At 49.3% G+C, this 13,803-nt stretch overlaps 1 protein-coding gene across 1 annotated transcript; it reads right to left on the bottom strand.

The window, feature by feature from the left end:
* Window positions 1-7,273: 7,273 nt before the first annotated feature.
* On the bottom strand, window positions 7,274-8,352 carry LOC119453609 (histone H1-delta). The gene has a single exon (XM_037715665.2). The coding sequence runs from the start codon at window positions 8,212-8,214 to the stop codon at window positions 7,612-7,614; it is 603 nt and encodes a 200-aa protein (XP_037571593.1). The 5' UTR covers window positions 8,215-8,352; the 3' UTR covers window positions 7,274-7,611.
* Window positions 8,353-13,803: the final 5,451 nt, after the last annotated feature.

Below are 13,803 nucleotides of genomic sequence, written 5' to 3'. Positions count from 1 at the left end.
AATAAATCTAAGGGATACTCTACCGGTTGTCATCGTCGCCACCAACGTTTTCAAGCGATCTCCACGATTCCGTTAGTTTTGTTTCCTGACGTGTTCCACCAACACCCCTGTTATTGCGGGTGACCTTAACTTCCGTGACATAATTTGGAACGGTAACCCACCTCATTTACATACCTCCCAACCTGTGAGCTTCCACATTCGTAAAAAATCCAGCAGAGACGACATGCACACCCCGGAGTAGGGAGAGTGAAGAAGGATATGTCAGTCAGCCAAGAACTTTTTTTCTTTTTTTTTTCTTTTTCGATTTGCCCTATGCACACACCTTTTGTGGGATACATACGCACTTTATTAGCAATGATTTACCTTTAGATGCAGCACCACAAGCAGCAACCGACTCAGGAGAGCCGAGCCAAGCAGCCCATTGTTTTAAGCTTAAATGTGACTTTTTCGGCGACTTTGATGCTGCCGATTTTGCCAGCTGTAGGAGCTTGTCTGAATAAACTTCCTCGAAGCAAGTATCCCCCTGGTATCCTTCCACCATCAGGAGATTTCCGAGAAGATCTTCGGAGATCGACGAGGGAAACTCTTTCGCGAACAGATTGTTCCGTGAACTTTGACGCGACTGTTCATAAAATCGTAAAATGAGCCCAAATACGTAAACTTTACGAAAGATTCGAGAACTGGCAGGTATGCACTTGTCACCCTTCTCGACACAAGCTAAGGAACTTACTGATCTGTAGGTCAGTCCGATATTACTGAATATTCAATCGAATATTATGCCATTAGCTTCCGCTCAAATTTAAATATTCGAAGTTTGCGATGTATTCGAGACGAACGAATATACGTATTTTTTTCGGTTTATAAGCCGCACCCTCAATTACAACACCCCGGAAAGAAAAAGAAACTGCGCGTATAACCCATAGAAACAACTGCATACAATGCTCGAATATTTGTAAAAACAGTCTCTCTTCCCGGATGCAAAAAAAAATTCACCGACTATTACAATACTCCCTAATGCGAAATTTGAGCGCAGCTCTACACTTGTTTTTATTTCGCAATATATTGGGCTGGCGCGGACACTCTGTCTCGTGCGACGTGTTGCCAACGGAACGAAGCGTGGCGCGACTGCCTCGCTAAACGGGAGATTGCGAGAGGCAGCGCGTGGGTGACGCGTGGGCGCGATGCACAGCAACCGCCGCAGACAGGCCTCCGCTCGTGTAGCGCTTTGTTTCATCATCATCGGTCAACGGACGACGCTTGCTACCCTAACGCCATCTCGTATCCATCTTCGCCGCAGAGCCCGTCTTGCGCGGCACTACGCTTTTCTTCTCACGATTTAGCCATACCCTCCTCCTCGCGCTCTCGTCGCTGTCGCCGTCTTTTATCCTTCGCTGTGCTCGTTCACTCGATTACGAGGGACGCCGACGCTCGTCGGAGGAACGGGCGCCTAGGAGCTGCGCTCTAAAATCGTCCGCATTGTACCTTAGGCCAGCAGCTCCGTTCCCCACCTCTTCGGCGACGACGATGGCGGAGAGCCTTGCCCTAAAGGTGGCTTCACGGCAGCGCCGGTAGCTCTGCCGTGAAACCACACATTGAGGCGAAATTTGCGCTGCCGTGAAGCCACACCTAAAGTCGAAGTTCGCATGTAACCGGCACCCCACTTATACTGTCACCATATTAAAATTTTACATCGTTGTTTTATATGGCTAGGGCTCCATCTGTTTGTCGTGTTTGTGCGTAAACAATAAAAAAAGGGTGAGTGTGGGACGTTCCTAGAGATAGTGCAATATATACCGAGCCGATCCGCGGCGGAGGTGAAGCAGGCTTCAAGCAAATAATAAATAAATGAAAAATAAAAATGAAAAAATAAATCAAGATGCATTGTTTCACGTCGATGGCTACGTGGAATCGTTTTTGAGCGGCACATGGTCTCAAGAGCAGGAGGATGGTTATGCTTCGCCTTTAGTTAAGAGTGGAGCGCGATAGCATTCAAAGATCCCCGACTGCTTCTCACGCTTCCTGGCAACTGCAGCTTATGTAAGCGTAATGTTTACCTGGAAAAGCTGGCGGCGAACGCTATGCACGGAGGCGAGCTTTCTGGTTCTTTTTTTTTTTTTTCGCACGGCGCGATCCACCGCTACCGCGGATGAGCTCAGGCGAGCGCCATCTGGTTTCCAGGAACCAAGCCGGGCGCACCGCTCCCTCTAAGACAGACCTCAAACGGCAGCTGGAAAACGGGTTTGTGTTTCCGTAACGAGTTTCCGCCGTAACAGAATTATGTTTTCTCGTATACTCAAACTGCACTCCGACGCAATCATGTGGTTGTGTGTAAATCGTACTTTACGAATTTTCTGACACGTTCTACTTTGAGGCATTCAATTAGTTCAGTAACGCCTATGCGCCACGCGGGGGGCCTGCGTCGTTCGGGATGATTTTTCTCTGCGGACAACGCCGCCGACGCTGGATTTTCTGCGACACGCAGGAACCATGAACCCCACTCCGCGGTCCGCAGGATAGACCCAGACTTCACGCAGTCGTGCCCCAAATGCGGAGCCAATTTATGCTCTTTCGACCACATGCTCTGGCTGTGCCCAGCCCTAGAAAGCTCTACACTTGCCACCAAGGAACGGTGCATGGGAGGAATTCCTCAGAAGAGACAAGCACCACATCCAGCTCCACGCAGTCCAGAGGGCCCACGACATCGCAATGGGACTTCGCCTCCCGGTGCCATCGCGGGCGGAGCCACCAACTTGACCTGAGGGAGCCGTCGGCTCCCCTGGGCCACAGTTTCTCAGGACCAAATAAAGTTATTGTCACCGTCACGCAGAAACCATACACCCTTGACTCGCAAGAGGACAATGCCACCGACTGTGAGAATGTACGTGCTGCACAAACGAAATATGGAATTGTGACATCTACTGTATGTATATATATATATATATATATATATATATATATATATATATATATATATATATATATATATATATACAGGCACACCCAAGTGTGCTATCGAGAAGTTCATGACCACGCACTTTGCACGGGTTAGCCATGACGGCACTATCCGCTTTTATCATCGTGACTTAAATGCGGACATTTCGAAACCAGAGAAGAAATGGTTCAATCAGTTTATGCTAGAAGGGTTTGGTTTGAAATGGCACGCCAATCCAAGTCACTCAACTAACTACTCAACAGTGGTCGTGTAACTTTGGCGAAGAATCTGTCTAAGGTTGTTACCGAACCAATCAGTGTATATCACAGTAATTAAAAAGCTATCGTCACTACTATTAACAAATGATGAAAATAAATACATGTACCCTTGTCTAATCATGTGTGATGTGCTACAGCTTCGCTGGCTATCCAAGTTTGACAGAGTAGAATGACTCCTCAGTTCTTTTCTTGGTGCGTGTTATACGCACAAATATACGGTAATCATTAAAACATGCATGATCGACAGCTTCTGTTTTGGTGGGCAAGTAGCATCTCATAAAGACAAGGCAAAGACGAATTCGTTTAGAGTAGCCCACTAATTTCTGCATATATGCTCGATTATTCAAAAATATTATTCGCAGCAGCCGTACGGCTTCCCAAGGAACGTACGGCCGCGGTGAATATATTTAAATCGACGCGGCACTTACCTTTGGTGGCCAACATCCGGCGAAACAGCATGGAGTTCATATGTTACATTAACTCCATGCGAAGCATCGCTGGTTAGGCCTAAAAGCTAAGGCAGGCGCTACGGTTGACGGCAAACCGTTGCGGGAAGTTTCCCGGAATTCCTAATAAATCCGTTTATTTTTGTTAATTAAAGAAAAAAAAAACGTTCGTGATTACAAGGGGCTGCCCCAAAAATTGGTAGTTTCTTCCCATTGGAAGAAATCCTTGCTGTCGCTGCGTTGGCAGCGATAGCAAGGTTTAGCGTTGCGCTCGAACTCGCCGGACGGTGTTCTAACTATACGCGGGTGTGACGTGTTGGCGCGACTGAGCACGCGCGACAACTCCCGCTGGGTAGAAGAAACAGCGCCCCGACGGCTGCCAGGCGTCTCACGACGCTGGCGTCGTGAGCAGCGGCGTCGCACCTCGATGGCGCACGAGGTGACAAACCTGCTTGGGGTGAGACCAACTGGAAACCGTCAGCGCATAACGTCAGCTGGACGTCTTTACTGGGTACGTATTCTCGGACGGTCAGTTTTGGCGATACTATCATATAGATGATACTATCGCCTTCACGTGACGTAGTGCTCAGCCAGCCAATCAGCTCATCCAGCTTCGCTCAACCCGCCAATCAGCGTGCGCCTGATGGCCGAGGCGGTACAGTATCGCCGAAAGTGATCGTCCCAGAATGCGTCCTCTGCCCGTCCTGCTCAGACCAGTGCATACACACAGCTGCTCGGCAGTAACACACACACACAAAATCCGTCATTGCTCACATAAAGTAGCAATGTATAGCTAATACATCGAATTAGAAATCACGACGTCCCATTATACATAACTTCTTTTGCAGGTAGTGTTGGCAGATTGTGCCGTTACAGGGTGGGGTACCCGCCGTGGTTGCTCAGTGGCTATGGTGTTGGGCTGCTGAGCACGAGGTCGCGGGATCGAATCCCGGCCACGGCGGCCGCATTTCGATGGGGGCGAAATGCGAAAACACCCGTGTACTTAGATTTAGGTGCACGTTAAAGAACCCTAGGTGGTCCAAATTTCCGGAGTCCTCCACTACGGCGTGCCTCATAATCAGAACTGGTTTTGGCACGTAAAACCCCATAATTTAATTTTAATTTTTTAACAGGGTGGGGTACGAATCTGACACAAAACCCGTCATCATGCAGAACGCTGCGCCGAGGCGATTGAGCGTATAACCAACACCACCGAGGTAGCACAAGGCCTACGCACTCCGATCCATGACGTCATGCTACCTGGCCCGTGCAACCTGGCCGTTTGCATCGCACATTTCATGTGCGATGCAAACCCCTCTAAGAATATGATCAAACGACTCAGATGTTATTAACTGTTTCTTCTCTTTCTCGCTTTCTTTCGGTTGCGGCACAAAAGTGGCTTGGGAGATAAGGCTAAAGGCCGAGGAAATGCCTGATCTGGCCGTGACATCCTGTCAGCTACAGCAGAACACGCTGCAGTAGCTGCACAAAAAGAAAGCACATATTGGCAAGCACATAACGCTATACAGGCTATGAAAAATTACATGCAGAATCTTCTGTGGGAGTTATCTAAATGATAGCTAAGCATTTGCTACTAATCACCGGCTCTGTTAGGTTTAATTGCGAGAAACACCGCGAAATAATCGTGAAACGGAGATGCGCGGTTGCAACACCGAAATGTTAACTGAGACCTCAGCATGAGACGACGAAGAGGCGAGTAGTAGCAATGTTCACTGATGTTATATGATGATGCCGCTGCTTTGTGAAAGATGAGCACTGGCCGATGCGTGCTGTTGTACGCGACGTAATTGAACAGTGTCACGTTTTGCAGACCCCGTACGTAGACGTGGTCGATGACGCTGCCTCCTCTCGATGCGAGCCATTATCAATCGTACTCCGGCGGCGGCCGAACGGGCCCCACCTTGAAAGCATTCTGCGATGGGAACAGAGTGCGCCGAGTACTAATAGCTTCGAGTACTGAAGCGAGAGGCAGCACAAAGGTCAATTCGCTCGCTGCTGTGGGCCCTATCGCGAAAAGGCCTACCAGACGTGACGTACGAGGTCTACCAAACGTGACACTGTTTCAATTACGTCCCGTACGACAGCACGCATCGGCCAGAACTCTCACTAAGCAGCGGCATCATATGCAAACGCATCATCATATAACATGAGTGAACATTGCTACTACTCGCCTCTTCGTCGTCTCATGCAACACGTTAACGTTTCGGTGTTGCAACCGCGCTTCTCCCGTATTTCTCGCCCAAGCACAGCAGCATACGACGACGAAACAGCAGTTTATTAGTAGCGAATGCTTACGTATCATTTAGATAACTCCCACCGGAAATTGTGCGTGTAATTTTGATACATTGATTTCTTTATAGCGATTCGTCTTACCTGACGGACTGGTTTCCTCGATGGGTAGGCATAAAAATGCTTACATGTTTGAGCAAGTTAATCATTACTCATGCATATCTTCTGCATTACTCGTGCAATCGCTCTTCTGTTGCGTTCCGCTAAGTAAAATATCGTGCGACCAAAGCTTCTTTAGCGCGCGAACATCGTCCAACCAAAATCCGAATTCCGCGTACGCTAGCGGCACCTGGTAGCCACCATCGTAACTGTAACTTTCTACATTGTGGCTCCATCGAAAGATGGCAGCACCATACTGTTGCGCAGCCCTTGGAGCATGGTGTGCCAAAACAACGAAATAACAAATAGCAGCGTGGCCAAGAATACACCGCGGGTACCAGCGGAAATATCCCACGCTGGTGACCCAGATTTCCATGTATATAAATTTATTTCAGCGACGAAGAATTGGTCGCACTGCAGCCCTTTTACGGATGCTCTTAATCACAGGTGTCCACAACGGGACCAGGTCTGCGATACCAATACCAGTTTCTAAGCGAAGCTCACGCGCCTTGGAACTGATTTGACCGCCTTAGCAACAGCTTCGTGAACAGCAAAGCTACCGTCTGTAAAGGCTACATAGAAAATGTCAGCTATGCGCTGGTAGTTATTCCGTGCCCTTTAGGGTGCGTTCTACCGCAAATTACATGTCTACATGTCGCACCCGCCGGACGTCTGCCGGCGCAAGTTACGTGCTGCTTCTGCGTCTACGGTTATATTTACAATTTGCGTAGACAAATCTCACGCGTTAGCCATGCCGCAGCTTGCACGCAGGAAGAGAACCTTCCACAGTATCAATTTAAATTGGGCTAATTGGCGCGTTCTTGTTTGGAACACCCGTTTTAACGGACGGAACAGCCACGCTTACGCACATCCCGTCACGACGCCCGCTCCTGTAGCCAACGTACCGTGCTGCAAGGATTCTCGAACGCTACCACAGAACACTGCTCACAGGATTGGCTGAAAGCTTAGCTACGTCAGCCGTTGCTAGGCGACGGCGGATTTAACAGCTGATCGCGAGCTGTTTAAGTATGGCGCGCGCTCCCGCAATGCTGGAAAACCGCGCATGCGAGCGCGCGTGCCAACAGCCGATGCTGTGAACATTAATAAAAGGACTACGAAAAAGCTTCCAGCGGATGAAGGAACAAGCCGACAGCATTGCTATCAAACTGCTCACTTCACACCCGCTAGAAAGACCAGAGAAAAATGAGTACATGAGGAACACGCTTTTATTATAAAAGCGGCACTGATCATGGCGAGTGAAGAGCTATTTACAAACATAATGAAGATGGCAAGACATGAGATAATTTAACAGTTTGTGATAAAAAAAATCGCCATGAGGTGCATTCGATGAAGTATTTACAGATGCGTGTCTCCGTGGCTTGCCGGCACTCGGGTGGGCGTGATGAGGGTGAGCCGTCGATGGACATGACAATGGTGACGTAGTTCTGTTAGCGGCTTACGTGCTTGCATAGCTGCACAGCGCCTTTGATGAGCGTGAGGGATGAAGTTGATGGACGTGCGGTGGCCACAAGTGACGAGATCGGGCTTACTTCTTCGCCGCCGCCTTCTTGGGTGCTGCCTTTTTCGCAACCTTGGGCTTCTTGGGAGACTTCGCCTTCTTGGGGGTCTTGGGCTTCTTCGCAACCTTAGGCTTGGCCGCGGCAGCCTTCTTGGGCTTCGCTGCCTTGGGCTTTGCGGCCTTCTTGGCGGGAGACTTTGCAGCCTTGGGCTTCGCCACCTTCTTGGGCTTCGCCGCTCCTGCGGCAGCCTTCTTGGGTCCACGCTTCGCTCCAGTAGCTTTCTTGGGGCCCGCCGTCGCCTTCTCGGCCAGGCGGAAGGAACCAGACGCGCCGGTGCCCTTGGATCGCTTGAGCACGCCGGACTGAACAGCGCGCTTGAGAGCGAGCTTGAGGTGGGTGTTCACTACCTTGGTGTCTTTGCCGACGTCGAAGTGGCTCATGATGTACTTGTGGATGGCCTGGCGAGAAGAACCGCCGCGCTCCTTCAGGGCCTCGATGGACTTCTTCACCATCTCGGTGTACTTCGGGTGGCTGGCGGGCTTCTTCGCCTTCTTGGCACCTCCGGCAGCGGACTTGCGGCCCTTGGCCTTGGGTGTCGCAGCTGCGGGCTTGGCTTCGGCTTCAGACATAGCGGGAATTGGAAGGGTATCCGTACCTGAACACTAGCAGGGAACCTCACGAACGGAAGGCGAGCGACGAGTTGAGCGAGCGGAGGAGCTGACGTCCGAACTGGTTGCGAGACGAGAGAGCGAGTGAAGTGAGAAGCGGAGAGCGGCCGCTTTTATAGAGGGGGCGCGGACGTCACGGAAGACTACAACAATATCTCGTGCTGGCGAGCGCCGCAAATGCCGCGGCTCGAGTTTGAGATTGTGTTTGTTGTGCCTAAAAAACGGTTGCTAGCTCATCGTAGCGGCGCCGCACGATTATGAAAACTAATCGGTTTTATAGTAGAGGCTTTGGACGAACACTGTGCAATTTTTTGTCGCGGCGCGTGGCCGCAAAGTTTGTGAAATACGAGTTTTTCGGCGCGCCGGTGTCAGCGAGATTGTGCTAATTCCACGGTTCGAGTCTCGGTATTCGCGCCTCGTCGCGTCGGGGCCGCTGACAAGGGTCTAACAATAAAATTCAATGATCCTTCCACACATTTCGACCGTTTGTCTCAATTCGGACGGCGCGGATCGAGCGTGAGCGGCGAGAGAAAATCGCCGGGGAAACACAAATTTGCGCTGACCCGCCATGTTGACTGCTTCGCTGGCCGCTGGCGACGTTCGGATTTTTCATGTTTTCGGCACTTTATGGGTTGATTTACATCGAGAAAAGTGCAACGAAGCTCGGGACAGAGTCATTGTACATTTTGACACAAGTTTTATTGCACTTGAAGTAGATTTCGGCGAGCGGCCGGCAAAAATCGAGACCGGCTTCCCCGGAGTCTTCTTCCCGATTTGTGACGTAGCTCCTCGCAGAGACGGCGATCGTCGTCGCGCGATCATGAATTTTCGGGGCTTTTTTCGACACATATAAGCGCACATTGCATAGGGAAAGGCACGTAGAATCGGAGGGACACTTTTTTTGCGCTCATCGACAAAGTTTCAGCTCCAGAAGCGCCTGTTTGAGCGAGAAAACTTTGCTCGTCGATTCGCACCCCATGGATTGCTACGGCGCAGTTTTGCTTGCGCTGGGTTTTGGACACTTTTTGGCATCCTGGGGACCGTCGTTTTTGGGGCACTGTAAAATGCCGGGAAAGTGTAATTTTTGCACGGATTGTCCCACGGGGAACACCTGCGAAGCAATTGCGGCCGGAATTAACGGTTCGCGCGGACTGCGCGATGGAATTTGACAGCTCGGTTTCGGTGCGTAGCAAACAGCTGGGAGCGTTGGGCGCTCGCTTGGAGCCCGTTACTAGGCGGTCATCGGTGGCGAGTTTGACACTTTTCTGACATGTTCAGTGCCTGTGTTAGACTGATTTGTACGCAGAATCAGATTGACACTGCATGCGAGCGCTAGAAATTCGCGCGGGCAACTGTTGGCAAGTGTTTACATTTAGTTTCGTTTGCAAATTCACCATTTCGCCGTCGGCCCCCAAACCCAAACATTCGCTGCGCTTGCATGCAGTATTCATACATCGCCTGCACTCTCTGATAAACGGTAAAACACTGCAAGTTGGTCAGATATTTCCCAGTTTTTCACTTCTGTCGCATGCATAAAAATTATGTGTAACGATATCGCATGCAAGCTTGGCTGTTATGCGTAATATATATTAATAATATCTTGCGGGGGAAAAAAAATCTGAGTTATAAAGTATGGAAGTAAGAACAATAGCTAGCGAGAAAATAGTTTACACCGCGAAATTGTCAGAAGAAAACGTATTTTTATCGCGCACTTTACGTTAATTGCCGTTGCCCATAGAGCTCCGAGACGGCGAGGTTGACGTCTGTGGTGGTGTTCGCTAACACATGCTGCCAAGGAGATCGGCCCTACGGTGCGCTGCGTATTTTCCCAAGCTATTCAAAGTGTGTGGAAGACAGAAAAAATAAAAGTTGTATCGGGGTGGTACAGCAATGAACCTCATGCTAACACAGCGCAACTTCGGCCAGCGCAATTAGGACACCCTTGCACTGGGCGAGAGCCAGATCGCTGCCATGTTATTGTGCGCCTCGCTTTAGATGAACTAAGGCGCGGAGCAATTTCTGGCCCCACTTCCAGCGGACATTCATTCAGCTTAAACATATAATGAGAGAACATCATGCAAGCCGGTACGAGCATATTTATATGCAAATTTTAATTTGATACGAAGATCCTGCGATGGCGATGGCTGTCACACATATAGAGCAAGTGCTGTGTGTGTGTGTGTGTGTGTGTGTGTGTGTGTGTGTGTGTGTGTGTGTGTGTGTGTGTGTGTGTGTGTGTGTGTGTGTGTGTGTGTGTGTGTGTGTGTGTGTGTGTGTGTGTGTGTGTGTGTGTGTGTGTGTGTGTGTGTGTGTGTGTGTGTTTGCACGCGCTAGCAGCAATGAATACTCATTGGTGTGACTCGTCTGTCCGCACGGCTTACACCGTCCAAGGACTATAATTAACAAGCGCAGCTTAAGAATCCGCACTTACATCCTGTAAGTGACGATACACACGCACACATCACAACCAATTCAAGCTTTGTGATCTGCAACCTAGTGCCAAGGTCTTATTTATTTCTCAACACAGCATTCTGTATTGATATATTAATGTTATGCAAAGCCCTGCACTGCTGAGACACTAAACACTACCGAAATGTTGCTCTCTAGAAGAAGGTTAGTTAATGTGTTAATGTGACCGTGCAGAACACAATTCTTGCCACAATTGTTCACAATTGTTCACAATTCTTGCCACACAATTCGTTCCTTTAGGCTTTTATTGCTTTCGTTAACTCCCAGGTGTAGTTATTATAGTTACAACCCTTTCACCACTGCCAGTGTATTGTGCAAGTCAGCCCTATCCTACTACAGTTATATAATTCACACTACATATTTCCTATGCGCATCTCGATTATGCTCGCACTCAAGTATCGCCCATTGAATGCACGAAATAAGACACAGACATACTTGTCAAATGTGTGCGCTAGCATTCGCGTTTCACTTTGTCTACACGGGATTTGGCTCTGAAACAACGCTTCGTTATAACCAATATTGCACGACTGTCCCCGTTCACAAGACCACGCCGTCTGGAACGTTTCACGTCTGTTCGTGACGTCCATTATTTAAATTACGCCTCAAAGTTGTCTCGTGTATTGTTTACTTGATATGTATTGTGTTTGTTATTTATAAATGTACGGAGCTCTCCGTCAGAACTTTCTTTCTTTTTTTTTTCTTTTTTTTCACAGCGACAAACTTATTGTCAGCCGACGGGGGCCGGCTTATAATAAGCAGCACCGCACCTTTCTAGCACATTATCTAATTGTCAGATGTTACACCTTTGTGATCAGCTAAGTTCCTAACCCATTACACTAGCGGTGCATCCACACTGCCACCAAATAAAGCTGCATGCAAACGGTTTGCGATTATACTATGAATCATCACCGCACGAGATCAGTACAAAGCGAACGTATTTCACGCCATGCCATCCCTGTTGGCCATCGTGCAGTCTAAGGCAGTTCACTCATATGCGTAATGGATTAATGCTTCCATTCTCCACTCATCGACCGCCCGGTAACGCTTCCAACGTGCTAAGTTATGTCAGTATACGTGGCCAAAATTCGCTTAAATTATTAGCAGGCTCAAACGCTACGCGAAGCGCCAATTGTTGTCTAGGACGCTTTCTGTAGGGGCCCGACGATACACGAACGGCACCCAACACCCACCCTAAAAGTATTCTGACTTATCTAGAGCTCCTCAAAAAGCTAGCGGCCCTTCGAATTCCGAGAGGCATGCCAACATCCAGCGAAAGCTGATACGCGCCGTAGGAAAATACGATGTGAAGTCCGACGAGCTAATTTTTTGGGTTGTAATAATGACTTCGGCCGCCAAATTACGCCATACAAAGCAAGCATAGCGTCCCTCTTATTTGACGTGCACACATGTCCGAAACATGTTCACGAATATACAGCCAAGAAAACCACAAATAACACAGAATGCTGCACGGGGGTTCGAGAAGCTTCGACACAAATCGGGGGGGACGGCTTCGGGGCCGCCAGTCTCGATTTCATCTCCCCGCCGGTCGAGATAGGCACGAAATGCCGTAAAACCTGCCCCAAAGTGTAAATCGACGCGGTCCAGAGCTTCGATGAAATTTTCATCGCACAAATCGACCGATAAATTGTGGCAAAAGCGAAAAAAGCGAGGGTCGGAAGCGACCGGCAAGGCCGCGAACATGGCTGTTCGCGATGAAATTGTGTGCTTCCTGAGAGATTTTCTCTCCCGCGTAGCGCTCAATGCGCGGCGTTCTGCTCCGAACCGACGTTCGAAATACGTCGAGGTATAATCGAATTTTACTTTTGGACGTTATTCAGCGGCTCGGTTGCGGCGAGGCGTGAATTTCGAGGCCCGAACCCTGTGTAGACCGCTGTCTGACGACCGCCGGACCGGAGAAAAAACGCGTTTTCGTAAGTTTCCCGGCGTCGCATCGGAAAGAAACTTCGCACGAGCATTGACTAATTCCTGAGGCACGAGCATCGCAAGTATTTTCGCTCTTGAACCGCGCGTCTGACGTGCGAGCGTCACTTTTTTGTGACCGAACAAACACAGCCGAGATGCGGGGCGGCCGCGCCGTAGCGGCGGTGCACCGCTGCGTGGTTCTCCCGGCGGTCCGCGCGCCAGCAACCCGTTTGGCAGATTTGGTTCCAGGAAAAACAGGCTAAAGGCACATCCAGTGTTACGTATTTGAAATTGGAGCATTATTGAATTGATAGCCTGTTAGTAGTAGTACATGCTTTGCGTACTAGTCTACGTATATGCTGTGCGATAATGTGCTGGTTGCTTTGCACTACGTGCGAAATTCGCCCGTCTCATCTTCATATGTGCCGTGATCGAAATCAGCCCTGCGTTTTTGAAGGGCTTGCCTTTGTGAATGTCCCGGCGCAGATTTGTTCAAGAAAGGCTGTGTGATGCTACGCGAGTCGCATTGACTGGCGGTCTCTAGTCATGCTCGAGGACTCCGGAATCCAGATGAGTCCTTCTGTGGTCCGTACCACGGTCGACACCCGTAAGCCAGCCTAGTTGTAGGTCACAAGCGCAATTGGCCTCAGCATGTTTCGCATCGATAGTCGGAACTCCGTGTTATCTGTGGTCCTTGTTTACGTGGCTCTCTCTTCGCGTTTGCCAGGCTTCTAGCAACCAGGGCTGCAAGTCCACGTCTCTGGACGAGCTATGAATAAAGTTCTTCAATGTCCTATCGTTATAAAATTACCCACGCACATCCAGCGACAGATCCGCATAAATGATTATTGAAGTTACAACTGCGACAACATTACGCTTTCAGTCTGGCTAACAAGTTTAGATCGTAGATGCAGAGACGGTCGCAGAGACGATGCAGAATATTCGTCAGATACGGTTGCTTTATGGCATTCCCACTCTCAATAAACGAAATGAAGAAACCAAGTTGACGTATTTAAAAACTATGCTGAACAGCAATAAGGGTTCAGAAACAGTGGGCGTTTCGAAATGTGCTTCACGTAGCACTGGAATCTTCATACATGTGACAAGGAAATCGTGGCAAGCAGTGTCCAAGCTTCCTTCTGTGGCAGAAACCTGTGG

Source organism: Dermacentor silvarum, chromosome 5 (genome assembly GCF_013339745.2).
Source record: "Dermacentor silvarum isolate Dsil-2018 chromosome 5, BIME_Dsil_1.4, whole genome shotgun sequence".
NCBI lineage: Eukaryota > Metazoa > Arthropoda > Arachnida > Ixodida > Ixodidae > Dermacentor > Dermacentor silvarum.
Note: the sequence above shows the minus strand (reverse complement) of the source record. Positions and strands in the feature narration are given on the sequence as shown.

Bases quoted from the DNA above. Each gene is read 5' to 3' on its own strand.
- LOC119453609 (XM_037715665.2), bottom strand. From the start codon at position 8,214: ATGTCTGAAGCCGAAGCCAAGCCCGCAGCTGCGACACCCAAGGCCAAG.